This window comes from Cydia pomonella, chromosome 17 (genome assembly GCF_033807575.1).
Source record: "Cydia pomonella isolate Wapato2018A chromosome 17, ilCydPomo1, whole genome shotgun sequence".
NCBI lineage: Eukaryota > Metazoa > Arthropoda > Insecta > Lepidoptera > Tortricidae > Cydia > Cydia pomonella.
In genome coordinates, this window is record NC_084719.1 from 9,934,721 (window position 1) to 9,959,076 (window position 24,356).

General features: G+C 37.6%; 1 protein-coding gene across 1 annotated transcript in view; it reads right to left on the minus strand.

Annotated features, from left to right (window-relative positions):
- LOC133527073 (protein groucho-like) overlaps positions 1–24,156 on the minus strand; it is a 73,525-nt gene extending 49,369 nt beyond the window's left edge. The window contains exons 1-4 of the mRNA XM_061863963.1: positions 23,909–24,156; positions 13,956–14,053; positions 11,556–11,619; positions 10,730–10,774 (exon numbers count right to left, since the gene is read on the minus strand). Coding sequence (XP_061719947.1) covers positions 10,730–10,774; positions 11,556–11,619; positions 13,956–14,053; positions 23,909–23,977 — 276 coding nt within the window. The 5' untranslated portion in view covers positions 23,978–24,156. The remainder of the gene's footprint in view (positions 1–10,729; positions 10,775–11,555; positions 11,620–13,955; positions 14,054–23,908) is intronic.
- Between the last annotated feature and the right edge of the window lie 200 nt (positions 24,157–24,356).

The following is a 24,356-nucleotide window of genomic DNA, read 5'->3' on the forward strand; positions in this document are numbered from 1 at the left end:
ATAATAGGAGTTTTAATTTTAAGCAGTTTTTTAAAGTAATTCCTTTAGCATCCAAATTTACAGGTCCTTAAACTTTCAAATTCGAAACTTCCAATAAAACCCTGTAACTCCGCAAGATGTAATATTATTGAAATCAAAACCCGATAAGTTGTTCTCTGTTGAAAGTAATTTTGAAATAAAAGAGAAATGGTGGATTTTAAGGATGTGCGTTAGTCTTCAAGTCATAAAGTAATAATGGTAGTTTTCATATTAAACACAATTTTGAAGTAATTCCCTCAGCATCCAAATTTACAGGACCTTAAACTTTCAAATTCGATTATCTCAAAATGCATATTTTGCTAGTTATCGGATTTGACCACCCAGCCCTCGATATATTTGTGTGATAAGCAAGGATATTTGTTCCTGAGTCATGGGTGTTTCTATGTAGGTATGTAACAAGTATTTATATCCTATTAATTATTATATATATCGATGTCCAAGTACCTTACCTACCCACAACATAAGCCTTATTGAGCTTACTGTGGGATTGTGTAGGAATGGCTCATAATATTTATTTATTAAAAAAATGACGTTTACTTAACACTTGCACCGTCTGTGCTATCAAAATCGCTGCCAACTCATCTTGGTCTGACTCTAATTTCGTTGTATTTGTAGTTTAAATAGGGTCGCACACATAAACCACCCATAAAGTTCGACAATCAACAATGAATATCCTTTGTGACAGCGACACTTATTATTATTACTTGTATTTAAAATCTAAATACGCGATAATCCAAATATTTTGGATATATGTTGTCGATTCGAAATCCTTATTTGAATACGTTATTCAATTTGAGGCGACTCGAGTCTACGGCACCGGCAGGACAAATCAAATGATTGATATGCAGGAACAGTGTGTATGGGAAAAGAATGTCGTTGTTTTTACTATTTTTCTCGCAAGTTTTCCATATTTTCTCACCGTCTAAACCTCTGGACTTCCACGAAGATTTCAATACCAAAATTAGCCAAATTGGACCGATCAGAAGTTATGCGATCACATACATTTTGGCGATTCATTTATATATATATAGATAATAATAAAGATAGATATATATTTAAAGCGTTGGTAGCCGAGGGGTAAGAGCGTGCGACTTTCAATACGGAAGTACTGAGTTTTTCGGAACTTATGTACAATATATCATTTGATGGTGAAGGAAAACATCGTGAGGAAACCGGACTAATCCCAATAAGGCCTAGTTTCCCTTCTGGGTTGGCAGGTCAGATCGCAGTCCGCTTTCGTAAAAATTAGTGCCTACGCCAATTCTTGGGATTAGATGCCAAGCAGACCCCAGGCTCCCATGAGCCGTGGCAATAAGCCGGGACAAACGCTAGGAAGAAGAATAATTTATTTGCTTCATTTACTACTTTTGAATGCAGTAAAAAACCACTGAAATGAGTAAAGCATAAGTATCGCATACTAATGAGCAGCTAGCAAGTGTTGTACAAACAATGATTATGAGTCTCAAAGTTCAACGTGAACTTTAACCAGAAACTTATCAGCTAATATGTATTGTAAATAACGTTTTCTGTTACATATTACCGTACGTAACATTTATAAATAGTATTCGATTATTAAAATTACTAAATATAGGTACACTCTGGTAAATAAATATCAAATGTACGAAATATCATTTGATATTTACCAGTCGCTTTTCAGTGAAGGAAAACATCACGAGGAAACCGGACTAATCCCAATAAGGCCTAGTTGGAAGTCCCTCTAGGTTGGAAGGTCAGATGGCAGTCGCAAACTAGTGCATATCTACGTCAATTCTTGGGTTTAGCCATGAGGCGTGGCAAAATGCCAGGACAACGCGAGGGAGATGATTATGATGATGATAACTAAATATAGATACCTACAATTACACGGTGAATACACCTTATTTTATTTGCCATAAATACAAAAAGTATAAGAATAAGAAATATTTATTAGCACAAAAAGTTACAAATTTTAGATTAATATTTAATTGTACATAGAAAATTGCGCTAAAAGGTCTTCACTCAGCTTGATGTCCCGAAGTTAGTCTTAATATCAATCTTCATTACATTCTTTAACAACCCGTACCAGGGCTCGAAAACAGTTTTATTTATCAAGCCGTTTTCGCTCATTCACCCGGGAACGAAAAGGATTTCGTTTCCGTTCGCGGTTATCGGTTAAACAGTTCTGTTGAGATACCGGTTTATGCCAAATTCGTTCGTGTTTCGTTATTGTGGAACCTAATTAACCGGTTTAATTGAAAATATCAAAGCAGGATAGAACGATAAGTATTGCTATTTCTTTGCCGACCGAGCGTCTTTGAAAGTCTAGATTAACCGGTTTTATATCGTTTTTCAGGACCCACAAGGTTTCATTCCGTCATCTTACGGATAAGGAGAGAGAACGATTTTTTTAGTTCTCTCTTAATCAATTAACCGGTTTTTAATAAACGAAATAATATAGGTAACGGTTTTGGAACGATATTGACAGGTTCTTCAAAACCGATTCCAAGCCTGAGTCCTACATACATACAAATCATACAATAAGTAAGAATACTAGTGAATAGAGAAATACGAGTAATTTATTATTTAATTTACTTTGCCGCTATATCTATATAAATATTTTATCTGTGAACCATTTGGTTTAATAAGTGACTACTAACTCAAAAATAACTAATTTTAGTTGGATAAATCTTAGCCTTTATAAATATAGGTACCTACATACAAAAGCATAATATGTCATTGCTATAAATAGGTACATTACTTATTAACAGCTTGTTAAAATATACAAAAACATTGATTAGCAGTTCAAAGTTGGATAACCCTTGCAAACATTCCTATCGTTATATTATCGCGTTCTTTATGTTGTTGATAACACCTTATATTTAACTTTATTTTAATAAAGAATCATTATTCTGGAGGCAATTAAAAACTAAATTGAGGGCAACCTTCATGTTCTTATCAGTTTGTTAATAAGCAGTAAGTATATTACTTTAAATAAATCTATTTGGGTGTTATAATGAGCGATCAATGTGTTTATTATTGCAATGAATTAAAGTGTGTGATCTCTACAGGTTGTCCAATATTGCATAAGACAATCTGTGTGGACTTATACTTTTTTACTTCATATTTGTAGATGCAATGCAGCATTCTTCTAAAATTAAGCTCTTCAGCAAAATGGAACAGCCGTTCCCATAGGTAAAGTAAATGTCTTTCAACAGATGAATGGCTTGACAGGTAGCGCAAATTCGGCAGTTGGCCCACGTCGGCCTACCGGCGATCACTATCGGACCGGAAACACGCGGCTGATACCGGCACCCAGGAAAATTGTACACAGCTAAGCAAATACACACCAAAATACATATACAAGCATTATTTTATTGTTGGGTAAAGCAAACAAACCATATCGCGTTTTTTTGTGGAGATGCCTTGAGATTGATTTAAGAGGCGCACTGATTACCAGTTCGCCGTACGATATTGGCCTGTCAGTTATTCGATTGTCATCTTTTGCGAATAACTGACAGTTCGATATCGTACGGCGAACTGATAATCAGTGGGCCCCTTTACAAGAGATATTTTATACTCTATCTTGTGTTTTAAATGACTCTGTTTAAGACCATCTAACTGAACCTGCGCGTGTATCTATACTCGCTCGCTACTTTCTCTTCATATGTGATAACGATAATACTTACGTTTGATAAAGTATTGATAATTTAAATAAACGTCTGGTAAAGCTATTTATAGAAAAATATAAAGCCGTCACGGCTTGACATATTTTACTGGATATTCGTAGGTCCACACTCGTCTTCATATTCATCACAACTTAGCTAAAGTCTGAAGTTCGCATACCTATCCCTACTTATATTATAAATGCGAAAGTAATTTTGTCTGTCTGTTACCTCTTCACGCTTAAGCCGCAAAACCGATTTAGATGAAATTTGGTATACTGATAGTTTGAGGTCCGGGAAAGGACATAGCATAGATATTATCAATCATAATCATCATTATACGCAGACGAAAGACAGAAGTTAGTAACAAATAAATATCGACATAAAAACTGTACAACACGAGGTTTTAATAAAAAGCACGTATCAAATAGCCATTAATCAGCATCTAAATGTGCAATTATGCATCGTGCGACCGCAGACGACTCAGACGACTGCATCGATTGGAGTCATAAGTAATGCACACTGCGGCTGCGGCGTGCACATGTCACAGGCATCGCGGATGCGATTATTGCACATACGAGCATTTCCTGAGGCTATTAGCAGGCGTATCTATGTTGATCACTAGGTATATAAAGTTACGACCATAATTCAAAAAGTGACGTTAAGAACTTGTGAAAGAGCCCTTGCGGTTTACTGAATACATTTTTTAATTTTGAATCTTTTTTTCTCATTTTGGTGAACAGTCAACATTGAAGAATGTTTGATTTCGGAGAGCAATGTAAGCCTTAACTCAGAATACCTAACAGAGTGATCTGGCAAATTATAAAAGAAAACCCGACTCCAGCTGAAAAGAGGACAGCTGCTGGACAATGGTTACACCTGCAAGAGTAATGTTACAGGACAGTCTTCTAAACTGAGCCCTATTTTTAATTATAGGTAACAGTTACTAACTTGACGGTCTTGACACACGTAATTATACTAATTATATAAATAAATACTAACATAAACACTAAGAAACACGCTCACAAACACTTGCAGGTGTTTGGCCTTACTCTGATTCAAATTCAGTTCCGCTAACTTCGCACGCCTACTTTTATCACTACATGATAACCGGTCGTTTTACACGTGTTAGCCATTTAGTATATGCGTTCCAAAATGTGAACTTACAAAACCATAAATTATCCAAGTGGATTAAAACACTAAATACTTTGGACTTATTTTTTACACATTAAATTAATCATAATCACTCGTTAGTGCCAAATCAATTCTAATGGCTAGTTAATGAGCATTCAAAGAGGAAATAATTAATTCAATTAATTACAGTAGTCATGCGAATGATCAATAAAAAGTAATTTCATAGTAATCACGTGATTGAACTGTTCGGTATTCACGCCTTCTTAGGTAAACTTAATCTGAATTAAAATAAAAATCAGCAACATTTTCATTAGTAATTCCATTGTATACAATCTCAGTAATAGTCATAAAATGCAAGTTTAATTCCGCAGTATTTTGAGCAACTGTCAGTGAGGGGTTCACCCCGAGGGTCGCCACCCCCTATGTTTGTAGTAACCCCTTCGCCCTGTTTGCATTGTTTCATTCTATTTGTATAGAGTGTGTCCCACCGCCGTACAACTGTTACTGTTTCGATGATATGTAAACGAGTTTAATGATACAATCCGTGCGAACCATCACAATTAATTTAGCGAACTGAAGTGAAGCTCCTTAGCTTATCTCCATTATCATATCTACTTTCAAGCTTCAGGAAACAGGTAAACATTTATTTATTAATAAAACATTCTTAATCGCGCATCTAATAAAACGGATAAGTGTTTAAACCGGTTTGTTAAGTCGCTCTCGGTTTTATAACTGCTTTTAAAGAGTGGACTTTATTTAGTCAAATGGCTTAATTCTACATTAACAATTATGGGACCCGACTTTATTATGTGGGAATCAGAGTTTGCGAACACGATTAGTATGCAAGTAGGTAAATGAAATGCCGCTTGTTAAAATTCTTACACCGCGCGAGCTGCAGTTTTACGGGCTATTACACTGAATGAAAAATGAGTGAGTCATAGGCGCAGAATACGAGGCGAATAGAAATCGTCTGTTTTAAATGAAAAGTCAAGGAGCGAACAAGGCGTACATTATTCATGAGGGCCGTTTCACGCCCGGCCACCGACGTGTACGTATACATCCGACACTCGAGCAAACGGTCAAAATCATCCGAACACGCCCTTGCGCCATTGACAATACGGTCCCGAGTGTAGATGATGATATATCTCCGTCGACTGTACCGGAGCTGGCATCATCAAACTGTTTCGAAATCAATATCCGTGTCTCAATCAGTGCAATTAAGGCGCCCGCGGAGCAGGGCCGTATTCAATGTAATTAGTTTCGCGCCGTCGCCGCCGGCGAGGGGCAATAAATAAACGACTAGAATGACGTTAAACGTGCAGCGACTGCGGGAGGCGATAATCTACAGAATGTCCTCTAAACCTTTTGATAAGTCAAATTAAATTAAGAACAATCACGAGATTGATATCGACAGTAATGAACAGGAACCTGAGATAATCGACTGTTATTAGAGAGCGCATTGAGTACTACACGATTCTGTTATTACGTCGACTCATTGCGTGATTTGGACTAGCAATAAAGCTATATTTACCAGTCACGAGTGTTCAACCACATTACACGGGAACCGTTCGAGTAATTTATTCATTCTTTCCTGACAAATGTCATGTCGCAAATAACGAATACTAATAGCCGTTCGAGAGCACGCTGTATGAGCGAATTTAATAAAGCCGGTGGGGCGAAAACGCCCTATTTTTTCACATGGCGCGCATCGCTTCCCCTAATATTATAGGGGCCGAATTTGAAAACACAATTAGACTTAATACAGAGGTGATTGTTGGCGAGCGAGGGTCGCTGCGAGGGGTTACTGTAAATCCTTTAATTTGGCTCCCCGATCAAATAATAAAGCGAGGGGCAGCGAGCGATATCGCGTTTAGTGGTTTTATTGCAAGCGCCATCTGCCGCGCACGCACCCTGTAGATGGAGAGATAATTTCGCTTTTAAAGCGGGGGGCGACCGAGCGTTCATTGTGAGTTGTTGCGTTCGTTTAAACAATTCACAACGCTGTATCCGCCTGTAGATGGAAAGATAGCGCCCATTATGTGGGCCCTTGACGACTGTCTGCGCTGCGATGTGAGCACTTCACACTCCACAGCGCTCACTCTTGGATAAAGCACGCTGCCAAAAGTTACTTTCAACATTTTTGCGGATTGTAAACCCATTTGAATGTTCTACCCGGAGTTATATTATACATATACATTCACATCAAAAGATATGACTTTGCAAATTGTAAATAGACCTAAATACAACATTGTAAAATAGAGATCAGAATTATTATTGATTATTGTTATAGATCCTATAATTTAATATAGTCACGGGCTAAATCTACAAAAAAAAAATACTTTAAATCTTATTTTTTGTCAGCTGCGTATATATCTTAATAATCCCATTCACAATCAGTATTGTAGGTATAGGACCAACGGTCTCTTGCATGTTGTTGATAATAATAGAGCGTGGCAGAAAAACAAACGGGATTACAGGGTACGCTCAACAGCCCTAGTTATTCATTATAAACATCGCACGTGCAGCCCCATTCATACCTTAAAACCTCATATCTCATACTGTTTTGATTAGTGCAAATGCCACCTTGCAAAGCAAAAAATACAGTCCACTTTACAATAATAACTTATAGAGATATAGGGTTGCGGGCAAACAGTAGCTTTATCAATGACCGGGTGCACCCTAATGCAACAGCAAACAATCCTCCGCCCGCTTATGAATAATTTCAACTTGAGGGTGAGGGCGTATGGATTCGAAATAACCAGTAAATTATTGAATTTATACCGAACCTGACTCTGCGTCGTCAGAGGGAAGATTTATGTTATTTTTTACGAGCTCTTTGAACGTTCTGAAACGATTTAATATTTCACAGTATAAGTAGGAAGACTACCATATCGAGTACGTGAGTTGGAATCTGATGCTGTAGTTCACTGGGATGAGCATTAAATTCTAACAAGTTTCATAGGTTGTGTTGTGTGACAAAAGTTTCGCTGGGAGTGCTGTTCGTATTTATAAAGAAGATGTTTCTGCGCGTAACGAGCGAGTGTCAGTGAAGGGTGGCGAAAGTGTGCACTGGAGCGTAAGGGTAACTCCTCCGAGCCCGAACGTTTTCGACTACCCTAACTCATTGTGTTATCGCCATCGGTGACACTCTATTTCTTCCGTTAATGGTCATTAAACTATTGACTCTTGAGTATTTTATCAGCATATATAAAATTTATCGATGAATAAACCATGGTAATAAAAATAGCGGTTCGATAACATATATACATTCAGAAACACCTTATCAGTTGTTCTAATCTATGTAGTAAAATAATACTGAAATAATATTACTAGTAGTATTCGCTTCGTACTAAAATATAAACACAGAAACTGCTGCAATAATCAAAAGCGTGAAAGTCAGTCGGCATGAATAATGTCTCGCGGCGCGGAACAATAACTCTCCGTGTCGATACAGCTACACAAAGACGAAACAATCAATTCACGGCGTAAGTAGGTGCGATTCGGCACGGTCGCGGTGCTCTAGCCCCGCGACTAACAAAAGAAAATCTAAGCAATTAGTCGTCGTCAGAAAGAGCGGAAAACGCGCGTTAGACTCGGTCACGCCGGGCGTGCACGACCGCGGGAACTGACCGCGCCGCGCCAAAACGCGTCTTAGACGCGACAAAATTACACTTAGCTTTATGAGGAAGATCTCCGACCTTGGGATCTAAAACTTGCTTCGGACTTGAGTGCTTAATCCGGCACGGTCACGCTATGGCAAGCACAAAGGCGGGCAAAAAAGAAAACATTACTTGTTGTGCGATTACGCTCGCTATAAAAGCTTGAAGGGGTACGGTTCTTTCTAATCGCTCGACTGAGCGGGCTGAGTGCTAATGTAATAATCCATTACAATGAACAGTGAACGCTAAATAGCGCACTGAAGCGTTGAGCTGGTGAGCCATCTGTCCGGAGCAAACAACAGTGCCCCTCGGCTGGAAAGGCGTATCAACATTAGCGATTCCTATTACATAAGCCCTTTTGACGTTGTAAATAAGAACCCTTACGCCGGAGCGGAGCAAACCAGACCCTCGGCAAATATTCACGCACTGACAGCGTTGGTTTATGTTTCAAACAGGTCTTAAAGTTTCTGGTTTTGATATGAATATCTTGCTTTTACATATAAGCGACATGATTTCCTTAATGTGCTGCTTTGTGGTTTAAGCTCAAGTGTGATTAACCTATAAGGTACTATTATACAAGTATTAAGAAGCCGTCTTACAATTTACACTACCTCCAAATATACTTAGATATATAAAAATAAACAGCCTACAAGCCGGTTGCCATCATTATTTATATTTTACGATTGGCCTACCATGGAAAACCAAAATGAAACATACTTATGAAAACATGTGTAACAAAATCACAGCCGGTTCATATGTGTCGTGGAATCTACGTAAATTGGCTTTGATTCCGTCTGGAGGACGTGTTAAAGTACGGTTATTATTAAAAAGCGGGGTCGGAGCGTGTCGGCCGGCCGAGCGTAAAATCAACAGATTACCACGGAGCCCCTACGGATCGCCCCTGGCCCCGAGGGCTGAGAACCCCTGCATAATATCCATTCGTTGCGATAGCTATTGTAACTGCGGTTAGGGTTGCTACAAATATGCAGGATTACTCGTGAGACTATTCAAATGCTGCTCCATAGATATATCAAAAGAATTAAACAAATTGTGAATGAGCGACTGTAATTATAGGTACTTAAAAGTAGTTAAATCTTTATCTTGAATACCTCATTTTTTTCCTCTAGGTAACTGAGCGCAAAGTTTGGTTTGAAATGTCTGGTAGATAAATTAATTAAATGTTATTTAAGTTATACATATAAGATAGTGATTATCAGTTCTCATTTAGTCAAAATTATTTTAATATTTATGGATGATCTATCATCAATATCATCATTGATATTTTAAGTTAGAAATTATGACCATTTCGTAGTGTAATATGTATACAGTTATAATTTAAGCAACCCTAGAATCCCCGTGAACCCCAGAGTCCTTCCCGTGAATAGTCGCAAGCACCTCGTAACTCACAGATATATTGTCTCTACTTTAGTCTCGCTTGGGGGAGCGTCCCTCGCTGATAATAATGCATTCGAATAAATGGCGTCACAACACAAATGCCTAACCGCCATCAATTGTTAGACAATTTATTATTTCTACTATCAATAATATTTAGTCGAAAAAGTCAGCATAGTAAAAAATAACGGAGCGCTCAGCGGAAAACGTTTGTTAATTTAAAAACCGAAATGTCAACGCCGGCCCGCCCTAACGCCGGGAGCGAGCGCCGTCAAACAACATTTATCCAACAAACAAGCAGTGCAATAACACACTTTTTTACTTTGGAAATTTGTTCTAGGTCTGTGTTTTTCATGTTGCATTTATGTTGGTATTACGCGTGGAATGTAGCAACATTATCGTTAAAGCTCTCAGTAGTCTCAGTACACCGGACGCGGTCGCGGTGCGGATTAACGCTTGCGTTAACTCGTCGGCTTTTGAACTTTGATCTGTCATATTTAACTACGTATTTGATTATCAAATTGCCTTTCAATCTGATCCATTATAAAATTAAAGGGAAGCGTAGTCTCGCAACACAAATAAAAGAATAATCTGTGATAAAGAATAATCAACATCGGATTCATTGTGAATGAGCACGTTATCGATTTGAAACCGAGATGCAAGACTGTTACTATCTAAAGGTGTTAGATCAGATCAGAGGTTTTCCTGTGGGGGCAAATAGCAAGGCTAGTCTTTATCACATAGGCAAGGGTCATGACTCACATAAATTAGTTTCTCGCCGTGCACAAATAATAATAACCGCAAGTACGAACCGCCACCGCGTGTTTGCATAAAACTAAAACAAAATACGAAAATAGCACATACCTGCTTGTGCATTTCCACATTGAGGCCGTAAGACATTTCATAGTACTGAAACATAAATACAGATTAACAGATTCGACTACAAGTGTTAAAAATGTTAAACGTCCGAGCTGTGACATGGGAAGCATTTGGCACAGATAAGTTCCTCAAATTATAGGAGCCGAGTGACTAAACATCCGCGGCGCAGCTTGGACCGCCGCCAGAAGTGTTCCCGACACATAAAAATACTGACAAAAATTTCCTCTCAAGCGTATTAAAATAAATTGCGAGCGATTTGGCAACACTTAATCGTGATTCATAACTGAATGGAACGAACATTTGAGGATTAACGAATGCCAAAAACTTTTGTGTTTAAATCACAGGTGCTACAATTACTTATTCTTAGCATACCTACGTCTCAATAAATTGTTCTTCAATGCACGTTTGCTATAACTCCCATATATTTTTTGGGTATTGAGAGGGACGATAATAATCTCCAAATAAATTATGAAGAGGGTGACCAAATGAACGGTCAAATCCGATAGAACAATATTGACGGGCATGCGGGTGACGAAGGGGACAATTAATTTAAACTTGAATGACAAAACAATGATGTATCATTTGATAAACATCTCAAGCTTTCCCGCGTATGCTCTACTAGAGTAACCTACCTACTGAGTATTTTATGTGGAACGCTTCGCTACTCAAATCAAAAAGCATGAAATTACAACTAAGTTCTCAGTTGGGGGTGGCAGAGATTAATTTTGGAACAGATAAGTCTTTAATGCCCTTTAATTTTGTAGTGCGATTCGTTCGAAAACGAGGGAAGAAACATTAGCTGTTAACTCACCATAACATAATGCCTTTGAATTTCAATTTTTTCACTAGCCAGCTTTTCGCATTCTAATTTTAAACTGGAACAAACAAATGTTTATAGTAAACAGATGAACTATTACGATTTACCAAAACAGTAGTCTATTATTTTATTCATATTTATCGTGTTTATATTATTTATAAAGAAACGAGGGTTTTTTATCCAAAGTATATTCTTTGAGTATATTAAGTAGCTTAGGGATACATATTTATATTTAAACAGTGTTGTCTGGCTTTTTTCAATAATCAATAACCGGCCAAGAGCATGTCGGGCCACGCTCAGTGTAGGGTTCCGTAGTTACTCTTCCGCTACAATAAGCTAAACTGGAGCTTAAAGTATAGTAAATTGTTAACCAAGGGATGAAACGGTACCTTTCACCCGAGTTAAACAAATAGGCAAATTTGCATAATCAGTACCTAATTAAAGTAAGTCTTTTTACTATGAAGGGAAAACTTTTTGCGATAACTCAAAAACAGCTTAACTGATCATGTCCGCTATAGTTTTCATTTAATGTCTTACTTAAGCTCTACTTCCACGATTTTTTTCATATTTTTTGGACTTATGGTTCAAAAGTTAGAGCGGGGGGGACACATTTTTTTTTCTTTCGGAGCGATTATCTCCGAATATATTCACTTTATCAAAAAATGTTTCTTGAAAACCCCTATTAGTTTTGAAAGACCTTTCCAACGATACCCCACACTCTAGGGTTGAAGCGAAAAAAAAAATCACCCCCACTTTACGTGTAGGGGAGGTACCCTAAAAAAAATTAAATTTTTAGATTTTATTGTACGACTTTGTCGGCTTTATTGATTTATATATCCATGCCAAATTTCAGCTTTCTAGCACTAACGACCACGGAGCAAAGCCTCGGACAGACAGACAGACAGACAGACAGACAGACAGACGGACATGGCGAAACTATAAGGGTTCCGTTTTATGCCATTTGGCTACGGAACCCTAAAAACCACGTGACTCAATCTTATGGCCAAAGATGTTCTTCCACAGAAACAAAATATTGGAGCACTTTGACCTAATAACCAAGTCACATGTTTTTTTTTGTTTACATCTATTAATATCAAAATGAAATGTAGTTTATCTTACGTAAGCCCTTTACCACCTGTTTTATGTTCTGATCCATATTGTAACGTGATCGTTATTTTTATGTCAGAAATTCAATGTAAACAAATAGATAATTCTTTCTGCTAGACAATAGAAAAAAAGATAAGTAACGAAGGGTGGTTTTGTGAGGCAGGTAGCTGGATCTCTGTTGACAGGGATTCCGAGATAATCTCTGTTGAGATTTTTTACCCTCTGATACTTAAGTGATATAGTTGTCGTTGGTGTGGATAAAGCATTAGGTTCCTGCGGGAATTAGGGATGACTAAAAAGTATATCATTCGTTAAACTAACAGTATTGATTGTTTGTTCGTATACTTAAAACCAGACAAGGTAGGTACATTTTCTACATTTTTGTTCCAGCGTAGTTGAGTTAATTAAATTAATATGAATAAAAATTAATGTCAACACAATTTTTTCCTCACAACTAAAATTGAGAGGAACATGACATTGCAAATGATTTCTTCAAAAACACTGATAAAAAATACCTAAAAATATTTGAACTAATCTGTTAAATAATACATCTGCTAAAAGTGACAAAATGTTGTTTAGGAATGGGGACTGTACATGTAAATTCTCACAGAGATCACACATGTAAATTAATTCCACATGAAGCATAATATATTCGCGCGAGGAGTCTTAATTACAATGATTAGCATCGTATCGCGCTATCGCCAGATGCGAACAAAGCATTACTTTAATAATCATGTCGGTTTTTTGCCGCCATAATAGCCCGCCGACGGCGAATTGAAATATAATTATGCACGTCGGTATGTCTTACGTTCGTGCGGGTAGTTATAGTGTAAGCTTGCAAGTCATAGCCAAGGAGTGTTCACAGTTGATTAATTACAGTATTTTCTGTGGGATTATGACATTTACGGCGCTCCTGCACTTACGCAGGCAACTCGTATGCGGAGGGAAGATCGGTGGAGGGCAATTACTTGGAATCCAGTTACATCGATGGATTTGAATAAAAATGTTTTTTTGGATTGCTTGCGCCTTAAACTTTGAAATTGAATTAGTGAATACAGGAAACAAATATTTATTATAATTTGAAATTTATGCCATTGTTTCAAACCCATTTAATATAACCCGGTTCCGAAATTTCTCAGAACATTATTGCACTCCAGTAGATCACTCATATTTATAAGGTCACAGCCCTTTGGGAATGTTTGTACAACCAGATCTGTACCCTACTATATAATCATGTGATATCATGTCGACTTCAATAGCTTACGAAGAGTAAATATAAATACTGACTTGTGATATTGCGCCTGAAGGAAGTTGAACTCTTCCTTAATCCGGTCACAGGACTCCCCCACCGTGAATTTGATGGGTTGCCCGGGCTGGGGGGGACCCTGGAAAAGAAGATTTTACATTAGAAAAATAATTAACAAGGAATTACATAAGGCCTTAGAAAAACTAAGGCTAACAGGCCTTCAAATAGCCACTAAGTTGACAATGACAGCCAAGTTTAAGTTAAACTTATAAGTAGACACAACAAAAACATCTCATCAATCACAGTCTCGACAAAACATTCCTATCACGAAACAAAAATTACACGCATCCCAAATTATCGTAATACAAATTATCCTTTAATGACCATAATTCGGTGTGAGCCTCGCTTTAATGAAAAAAAAACATCGCTCGCCTCTTAACACAAATAAAGTAATGCGAACACGCGAGCACGTAATAAAGTAAAAACAAAATAAAAAACTAGCTCCATAATAAGAAGCACGAAAATAAAAATAAAGCGAGAGACACAACACACGGTCGCCGGGAGGCCGGGCGGGCGGCAAAAAATAAATAACCGCTGCGAGCCGACGCCGAACAAACGGACTTTAAAAATAATAAAAGGAGCGTAAATAAAAGCGTAAAAGGAACTGGCGCAGCGTGTAGACGTTGTAAATGGAGCTGCGGACAATCGGCTCGGGGAAAATGCCGGGAATTTAGTGAATGTGGCTGCGGTGAGCCCGCCTGCCCGCTGCCCGCCAGCACGCCGCACCGCCTTATCCTCCATCACTTCGTTAATGTCGTGACATTTACAATGCCCATCAATATTTTATGGGGACACTGATGATATAGCAGTCGTTTACCGTTATCAGCACTTAATGTACTCGTAACGACGGCCCCGAGCTACTTGTTTTAATTTTACGAGAGCGATCTATAAAAGAAGGTGCGATTTGTTTTCATTTCACTTCGCGTGGCAATTATATTCTGTTTCTCTCGGCGTGCAATTATTTATCCATGTACACATCTCACGACCGGAGAATAAAACAAACCGACAGTTACATTACAGACATGGCATTACAAAAGGCAAAAAGAAATCTGAGTCGGTAGCGAGGCGGCGCCGGCGTTCATATCATAGCGAGTCTGACACGATATCGGAGCCGAGACATGTCACGCGAGACATTGTACGTGTGTGCTCGCCTTAAACTAGAGTTTCTGTTAGCGTTCTAAGGTCGAGTGCACACTCGATTATAATTAGCGATTCACTTAACACGTGGGCCGATCGAAGGTTAGTTTATTCTAACACGTTTACCTCACCAGATTAACAAATTGATTACGGGCGTGTACTCGATGTTTAATATAATTAGAAGTTCCAGGATACTCTGTGGTTGTGTACTTATCAGTAATTACAATGTTTAATTAACAATGAGGTTGTAATTTAATACTTCGGAAACAACCCTTTCGATTTATCTGGGGCCAATAAGTTACGGTTTGGATTCAATTATTTGTTTGCCGCGCGACCGCTACGCGACCGCCGCTGTTTCGCTTTCGCCCTCCACGTTGTGCGTACCAAGTTTTATTGCCACGATTAAAACGGAAAACATCATGCAGTAGGTAAATAAATGCGAACCGAATTTATTGCTATTTGGTTATTTAACTGGATTACTGTATAAATATAATAATAATATATTCTTTATTGTGCACCACATAATGAAAAGGGAATACAGAAAAAGAACACACATTACATTAGGTAACAAAAGGCGGTCTTATCGCTTAACACAACCATCTCTTCCAGACAACCTTTGGAAATGAAACCTTTGAAATATATTATATATTTTGCAGCTATTTTCATGATAGTTAATCGGTAATTTTGAAATCATGAGTTCACATTCTAACGACAGTTAAATTAAACTCGTTATATTGTTACTGAATGTGAATGCTTTATACCTAAATGATCTCCATTAGACACTATTGATATCCAAACCAGAATATAATAAAATCAGCATCTGCAGTGAAATCAAATGGACCATTATGTTATGAGAGAATTATAACCCCGCAGTTAAACTATTATTACAGCAACCCAGTCTTACTTCAATCCCAAAGTAATAGCATAAGTACGAGTAAGATCATTCTCAAACTTCAAAACGATCACAAAAGGAAAATAATCGACGGCAATAATAGACTGAATAAACGTTCCCCTCGGCTTAAGAAAAAAGATTCCCATGAATTATCACCGAAAAGGTCAAATTAAAATACAATGAACCGTTTTTGAGTGGCAGTATTGTGTAGAGCCCGGATGAAAGGCCCGCATGCAGGCCGCTCACAAAAACAAAACTAAACAGAACGCGTTTTAAACGGATATAAAAAGAAAAACGTGTTCTTACTTCAAATTATTGAATACGTCTGTCTGCCCACGTCTACCTGCTGAGGACTTCTTTTATTGGGCCGGAATTCAAGTTTTATTTTAAGCACTGCGGCCCGGGGCAGCCCTCGTGTGGTTCGAGAAACATGACTATTCAATCACTGCTTATAAACTATACTCCTTGGTCAATTACCCGCAACTCTTTCATGTTTGTTTACCTTTTGTAGACGTGCTATTTTATATGTTGAAGATTTCCGTTGTGTTACGAACAGCTATACTTTCGGGAATTCGTTCAACAAATATAAAAACAAGGTCGTATTATTTAGCCGTCTATCGGTGAATAAATAAAGTGGATCGATGTCAGCGATTTATTAGCAGCATTAGAGGTCCGCGCGGCCAACACAAGTTCAGCGACTCTGTAAACATCTAAACACCATCGCACTTACAAATCAAACAAGAATACACAAATATTTGAACTCCTCACTAGTGTACTTAAGCCCTGGGCGCCGTAACGCCCTAACTCCGCTTCAATTCAAACAAAAATAAACCCTACTTAAAAGCCATAAAGTAGGAAAAGAATTGAAAGTATGTTCAACGGCTTTTTGTAATGAAAAAATAAAATAAAAACTAGTAAACTAATATGGTAGCGCTGGGATCACCAAAGTGATTTTATTTTCTTAGAAACTTCACCGCATGCACTAACAGGCGATTGACAACGGCCTTCTGTGAATCGACTGGAAACGATTCTGTTTAGATAACGTCCAATTGTTTTCCTCTAGAAAGTGACAAATGAGTCGACGGCGCGGGAGAGCTGTCATTTGTAGTCGTTGTGGAAGGTATGATAATTAGTTTCCTAACTGTTCTAAATAAAACATTGGGCCAGCTTCCTCCTTAGTTGTTTTGATAGGAAATTATTTATGAATTTAAATTTTAATCGGGTGTCTTGGATTAAAATTTCTTGTAAAGGCTTTCATTTGTCTACTTTTTAGGGTTCCGTAGCCAAATGGCAAAAAACGGAACCCTTATAGATTCGTCATGTCCGTCTGTCTGTCCGATTCTGTCACAGCCACTTTTTTCCGAAACTATAAAAGCTATACTGTTCAAACTTGGTAAGTAGATGTATTCTATGAACCGCATTATGATGTTTATACAAAAATAGAAAAAAAACAATAAATTTTGGGGGTTCCCCATACTTAGAACTGAAACTCAAAAAATCTTTTTTCATCAAACCCATACGTGTGGGGTATCTATGGATAGGTCTTTAAAAATGATATTGAGGTTTCTAATATAATTTTTTTCTAAACTGAATAGTTTGCGCGAGAGACACTTCCAAAGTGGTAAAAAGTGTGTCCCCCCCCCCGTAACTTCTAAAATAACAGAATGAAAAATCTAAAAAAATATATGATATACATTACCATGCAAACTTCCACCGAAAATTGGTTCGAACGAGATCTAGTAAGTAGTTTTTTTTTAATACGTCATAAAAATTAAAAAAAAAATTTTTTCATGAAACCCATACGTGTGGGGTATCTAAGGATAGGTCTTCAAAAATGATATTTAGGTTTCTAATATCATTTTTTTCTAAACTGAATAGTTTTGCGCGAGAGACACTTCCAAAGTGAAAAGAAGTGTGTCCCCCCCCCTGTAACTTCTAAAATAACGGAATGAAAAATCTAAAAAAATATATGATATACATTACCATGCAAACTTCCAACGAAAATTGGTTTGAACCAGATCTAGTAAGTAGTTTTTTTAATACGTCATAAATGGTACGGAACCCTTCATGGGCGAGTCCGACTCGCACTTGGCCGCTTTTTAATTTATGTTCGCGTAACGTGTAAAAATGAACGGTGTTAACTAGAATTCTTTAAATATTTTTAAAATGCTATAAATATATCAGTGATTTTTGTCATTTTCAGCTACGTACGTAGGTATATATGTGATGTAACCGCTTCTCTTACGTAGCGGCAACGCAGCGGCATCTCGACGCTTACAAACTGTTTGCCTACTCCAAATGCTGAGTTTATTTTCACTGATAACGCTATCACCACGAATGTCAGGAATTATTTCGGACGAACATTGACTCAAGCTCACAAAGCACTTCACTTATCAACACGATAACCCTCTTTAACGAGTTATAATATAAATGTACCAAAATAATCGTTAATGACACAGTTTCATATGAATTATGCTTGTTTGCTCGCATGATATGTTTAAAGAAACTTGGATACGAAGATCCAATTTGTATGTAGGTATGTAGCGGTAATGCCGTCACTCAAATATTGACGCAGTGGGACGACACGGATTTCGAGAAAACAGACAAATAGGCTCTTTGACAAACAGCTCTCCTCACCTCGAGGTTCGGGCGATGACTACAAATGACGCGGCAAACACCGACATGACGTATTACAGAAAAAACATTCAGGATATACCTACTTAAGAAATTTTGGTCAAGAAACTTTAGACTATTTACGAGTTAGGTAGAATTTGTTACAAATGGCCATTAATTGCAAATTGCCATTGCATTTTAATTGTTAATTCTTATATTGCGTGTAACGTCAATACGAGCAATCCGGCCATCGCAATCGCTAGTACAATTACAATTATCATTTAATCTGTTATTTGATTAATTTAAGTTAATTATGTTGATCTTACGTTAAGTGCTGCGGTGTAGGTTGTTAACGATTCCCGCAAATCAGAAGATCCATTACAAGCCGGTTTGCAAACATGTTCGTACCTTGATAAGTTAAGAGCGTCTTATCAAGTTCGTCATACATTATCGTCACCTACCCACGTAAATACGGAACTAAACAAATATTCTAAACTGGAGGTTCTTAACATGAATAGAATATGTTGTACATCAGATTCAGAGATAACAAGATCATTTAGTGACTAAATTTGAGGGTAAAACCGCATTTTCGGATTAAATGTCACATGTGCTTATATTTATCTTTCAGATTTATTAAAATATGGTATAATATATAGTAAATTAAAATGCCTGAAATTAAATAAGTTACAGTTTTTATAATTTTGTTAAATGTACAATCAACGCTTTATTATTTTAAGACGCTATTTTTTGGAACCAATTAATAAAATGTTAAACGATACAACACACACCTATTAAATTCTACCAACCAGGAAAAAAGAATCAATAATATCGGTAATCGTAAGCATATAAGCAAGAGGTTTAAATTCTCTCACTTAACTCCATGAATAGTAAATACCTACATAAAGTTAGTTCAGAAATACCGCATAATGGTTCGGCAGCATTGTCAACAATAAACTTATAACATAACCTCCGACACGGCGTGGGAACGGTCGGCAGCCGCTATTGTGCTGCTCCCAAAGGAATAACGACTCATGTGAGTATGGGAGTCGCGAACGTATGTAACATATCTCAGCACGGTGACACACGCCACACAATATCTTCATAGAATAACGACTCATGTTACTATAACAGCTTTTAAACACATGTGACATTTTTAAAATACGGACACAGTTTTTGTCTCAGAACAGAAAAGTATTATGCGTCGGGAGACAACCGTTACATACGACCTCGCTCGTCTCAAGTGCCGCGCTCAGTACACGATCATTCATAATAGAGATCGCGTGATGAACGGCTAATTGCCTCGAACAAATAACCTGGTGACAAATCGTTAATAAATAACACCTATTTTCGCATTATGTGCAGTCAACATTATTATTATTATGCATGGAATCACGAGATCGTCGCCAGACAAAAGAAGTGACGAAAACAAACATTATTCTTCTTGCCATTTTCGTGACAATCGTATTGTTTACAAGTAACAATGTTTTCCCCCTACGTGTAAATAAATCACTTCCGCGTTTTTTTTTATAATCCATTCAAATAATATTTACAAGTGTAGTATGACATACGATTTTAACGCAAATTGATATTTAAATTGTGGTCTGGATACGTCGGGAAATATTGTGGGGAATGTCACACAGATGCACTGCGGTCTGCGGTTGGCGTCGGACTTCGGAATTAGCTACGGGTATAGCAAAAATCGGCCATACGCTTAAGTCTGAGAGTCCAATTTTCTTTACGATTTTTATGACTGTGGTCGCGGAAGCAAATTAGCATAACCAAGTTAGATCGATCGTTGCTTTGAATTAAGTGTTCCATGTAGCTCAGCTCTGGTGTTAATTTGCTGGTTAACACGAGTCTTGCGGGCTTCGTTTGCAGGCCTAAAGGTTTTGCCTTGCTTTCGGCTGTTTTAGGCCAGCTTTGTATAATTTATAATCTTCAAAATGCTTATTAGCTGTAGCAACGTTCATTCTATTGTCACTCGATAGTCGCCCTATAAAAATAAAGGGACAGAGGTCACCCTCGACGCTTTTTTTAGAGGCGAAAGCGCAGTCTACTTTAATACGAGTATTTCAAGTCTGTGATTGAAATTATCCAATTAGGTACTTAGTTATCTTATTCGCCGTCAAATAAATAAGATCCACAAATCTGGTATGGTAAGTAGGTTTAATTTTGGTTCATTTTTAAGGTAATAAATATATACCTACTTCTTTTTTAATATATACGTCACTGTGAACACAATTATAAGCCAAAACTGATAACTTGACAATACACGTGTTTTTCGCTAATGTAAGTGTCTATAAATTGAACTGACCCTAGAACAAATGCTTGAACTTATTTAAACAAACGACGTATTTATTGGCATAATGACGGTAGAGGGACACTTAGGTATTTGACCTACGCGACGTACCTACTTAAAACATGACTCAATAAACGGGCAAGTAGGTTAATTTGAGTTCAATAGGTATTCCTCATATTCATACAATTGCCAAGGTATAGTCGCCATCACATATATTGGAGCGGCCAAGGTGCCCAAAAATATCTAAACATAATATACAAACATAGCTATTTGGTAATAGAGGCTTAGTTCAGATATTTCCGAACACATAGGCCGCTCAGATATATATGTGGCCTTGCCCGACGTCAGTAAAGTTTGAATAAATGTGACACGATATTTTGTCATAGTGTCAGTATAAAAAAATATGAACAAGATTAAGTCTAAATATTTTGAGATTAGAATATAAGTCTTATGTTTTAGAACTTTTAAAGTTTGCGCAGCAGATATATGTCGGCAACTCCAAGATAATCATTTATATACATTGTACGAGTAGTATGTATGTATGTATGTACCTTAAGTATGTAAACATCTCCCAACCATCACTGTTGCCAGGTAGGTCGACTAACTACTGACAGGCAGGCAATTGTAACATCCTAATTAGACCGTATAAGAGCTCCAATTATGGCTCATTAGGAACGTAGCTGCCGCTTTTCTGGTGATGTCATGAGAAACTTGTCATATTGAAGAATAAAGAGGGGCATGTTAAGATTTAATTACATTAGTCACCACAAAGAAAATTATTTATATACACATTTTTACACAAATGTGTAAGCATCACAGTAGTTATACTGATATTCATAATTTTTAGGTTGATGTTTATGATCATTAAAGTTAAAGAATTGTCAGGTTTGGTGGGATGTCGTCGTCCGGTGTTTTGGTTGATTTGATATTTGTAATCTTATTTAATTAATATTGCGTATCGATGTAATAAAATAAATATTTTTGTTAAGAAATGGAGCAGTTGTTTGTGCGGTAAACCCCTTTTACTGAGCATTAAACCATGTATGAAATTATCTGGGTGAAAAGTTCGCACACAATTTCGATAAATGTCTAAGTAAAAACAAGCACAAAGCTTTTACCAGAAGTACAATATTTACCTATCAAGTTACAGGGTAAGTGCTATTTTTATTTCTGATATAATATAAAACTTGAATCAGTCATGAATCATCGCTTAGCAGAATGAAGTGCCGCGCGACCGTGGGTAGGTAGGTTCGATATCCGCCGAAGTAATTTCACGGATAATTGAGTGTCTGACGAGCATTGATCAGAAAGCGGCCTTCTACCTGGCTATAACATATACATAATGGTCTTCACAATTGATGTCTTCAAGACTAGTGTTCATTATGCATTATGTGTAATGTAATAGCGATAGTTATGGAAAACATTGACGAAATTTTTCCGACTTCTTTCTCCGTCCAAAAAGTCACTTGAGTTCTGGATGAATCCTTAGCATCTAGAAGTAAAGTGACTTTTCGTAGGGAGAGAGGTCGGAAAATATCAAATATGTATGTAGGTATGATCATGAATTCATGATGGTAGATGTTAATGTCATAAAGTACCACGTGTAATTGTGTACACAACATGAAATTAAAAAAATAGGTATACAAAATATTATCACATGGTTTCTGAATGAACCCTTTAGCCCCTAGCCTAGTACTTAGGTATAAGATGGGTAATGAACCTCGCATTGGACGAGTACATATAAAAATTAGATTGCTTATTATTTATCTTATTTACTTTTATGGCCAAGACATTTAACAAATAACATAATATCTAATCGTTGAAATATGTCGCAGTTTTTGTAGCGAATGTTAAATATTTATCTCTAGAACAGTACATTCTGTTCGTGGAAGCTTGAATGTTCGTTGAGAACCGTTTAGCAAAATAAAATACAGCAACAATACCGGGTAGTGAGGGCGCCGGTACCGCCGCGCCGGTAGCGACATGCCGTCTCAGCGGGGGCGTTTTATTACACCCCAGCTTAATTCTATAGCTCTGCTTTATTTTATACTTACAACAGTCTATGTTTTACCATTGTCCGCATTTTAAAAGATGTACTGTATTCTATTTTGTTTTTTGACGGGGCGTGACAAAATGAGATCTGCAATATTAGTTATTTCTGCATCAATCAACAATTTGCCGTATTTTGAAGAGCAAGATTTGACTGTTCCCAATCTTCACCAATTGTTTTTAGGCTTATGAAGGATGCGTAAGAAACTGTACAACAACCTGAACTTTCACTAAACTGTAAAATAATGGAGCGATCATTCCAGTTTTCCCCTTCAATTACTTGAAAGGTATTAAAGTTTATAATACAGGCGTACCTGTGATGGCCCCTTTGTCGTTAAAGATCAAAGGAGAAGGGTCCGTTTTGGTTTAGGAATTCGTACAAAAACAAACATTATTTATTGCACACATTGTACGAAATATAAGAAAAAACATATTAAATTCATTTCTTTGTTGTAACTATTCAAGGTTCACGATAATTACTAAAATACATCCTAACGATTCGTATGCGCACTGTTATATCCACTTTAAATTTTCTACAATTTTCCTATTCACAGCACTAAAGCATAAAAAAGTTAACTGTTTGCAATTTGAGTGTTGCGCAAATTAGTATGCACATAAAGAGCGCGAATAAGAGAGACATGTGGTGGCACACTTTCTCCGCTCTCTCAGTTTGGGACCATTTGTATATAATAACAATAGTAGGAGCCGTCAGTCGACTCCAAATTCACATTTAAAAGGATCAAATGAGCTTTGGAAATGACTTTAGCGTTTGCGATTATTTGCCGGCGGAGATCAAATTTGGCACATCACATCAATTAGTGATCGGTTTGTGACACTACTGTTGCACAAACAAAGCACTGGCACTATTTCACATTGTAAACGAGGCACATCTGTTTGATATCCGTTAATTTGAGGGTCGGGGTTGATCTCGGGCGAAGTCTTACCGGATGCCTGGCGGCCGCCACGGCAGCTGCGGCGGCGGCGGCGTTCATCGCGCCCGCGCTTGGATACATGCCCGCGTCAAACACCAAGCATCGTCTGCACACCAACACAACACTCCACTAGCCACTAACAACACTGGAGCAATCCACACGGTCAGTCACACGCGAAACTTTAGCGACAAGCTGTACGTCCTCCCTGCACGAGTTACGCGAGCGAACTGACGCGCGCGGGGGCCCCCCTATACCCCCATACCGCTGCCACCCGCCGTCTCGCATACCGCTGCCATACATATTATTTTCTCCACTCGAATTTTTCGTCGACTATCTTCATGTTTGAGAAATACTTTGGCGAATCGGAGATATATACGCTCTAATAGATACGTATTATTCGGGGAGGGGAGGTTGGGGTGGTTATCGCGATCTGTGACTCGGCGTTATTTTGGCAAAGTAG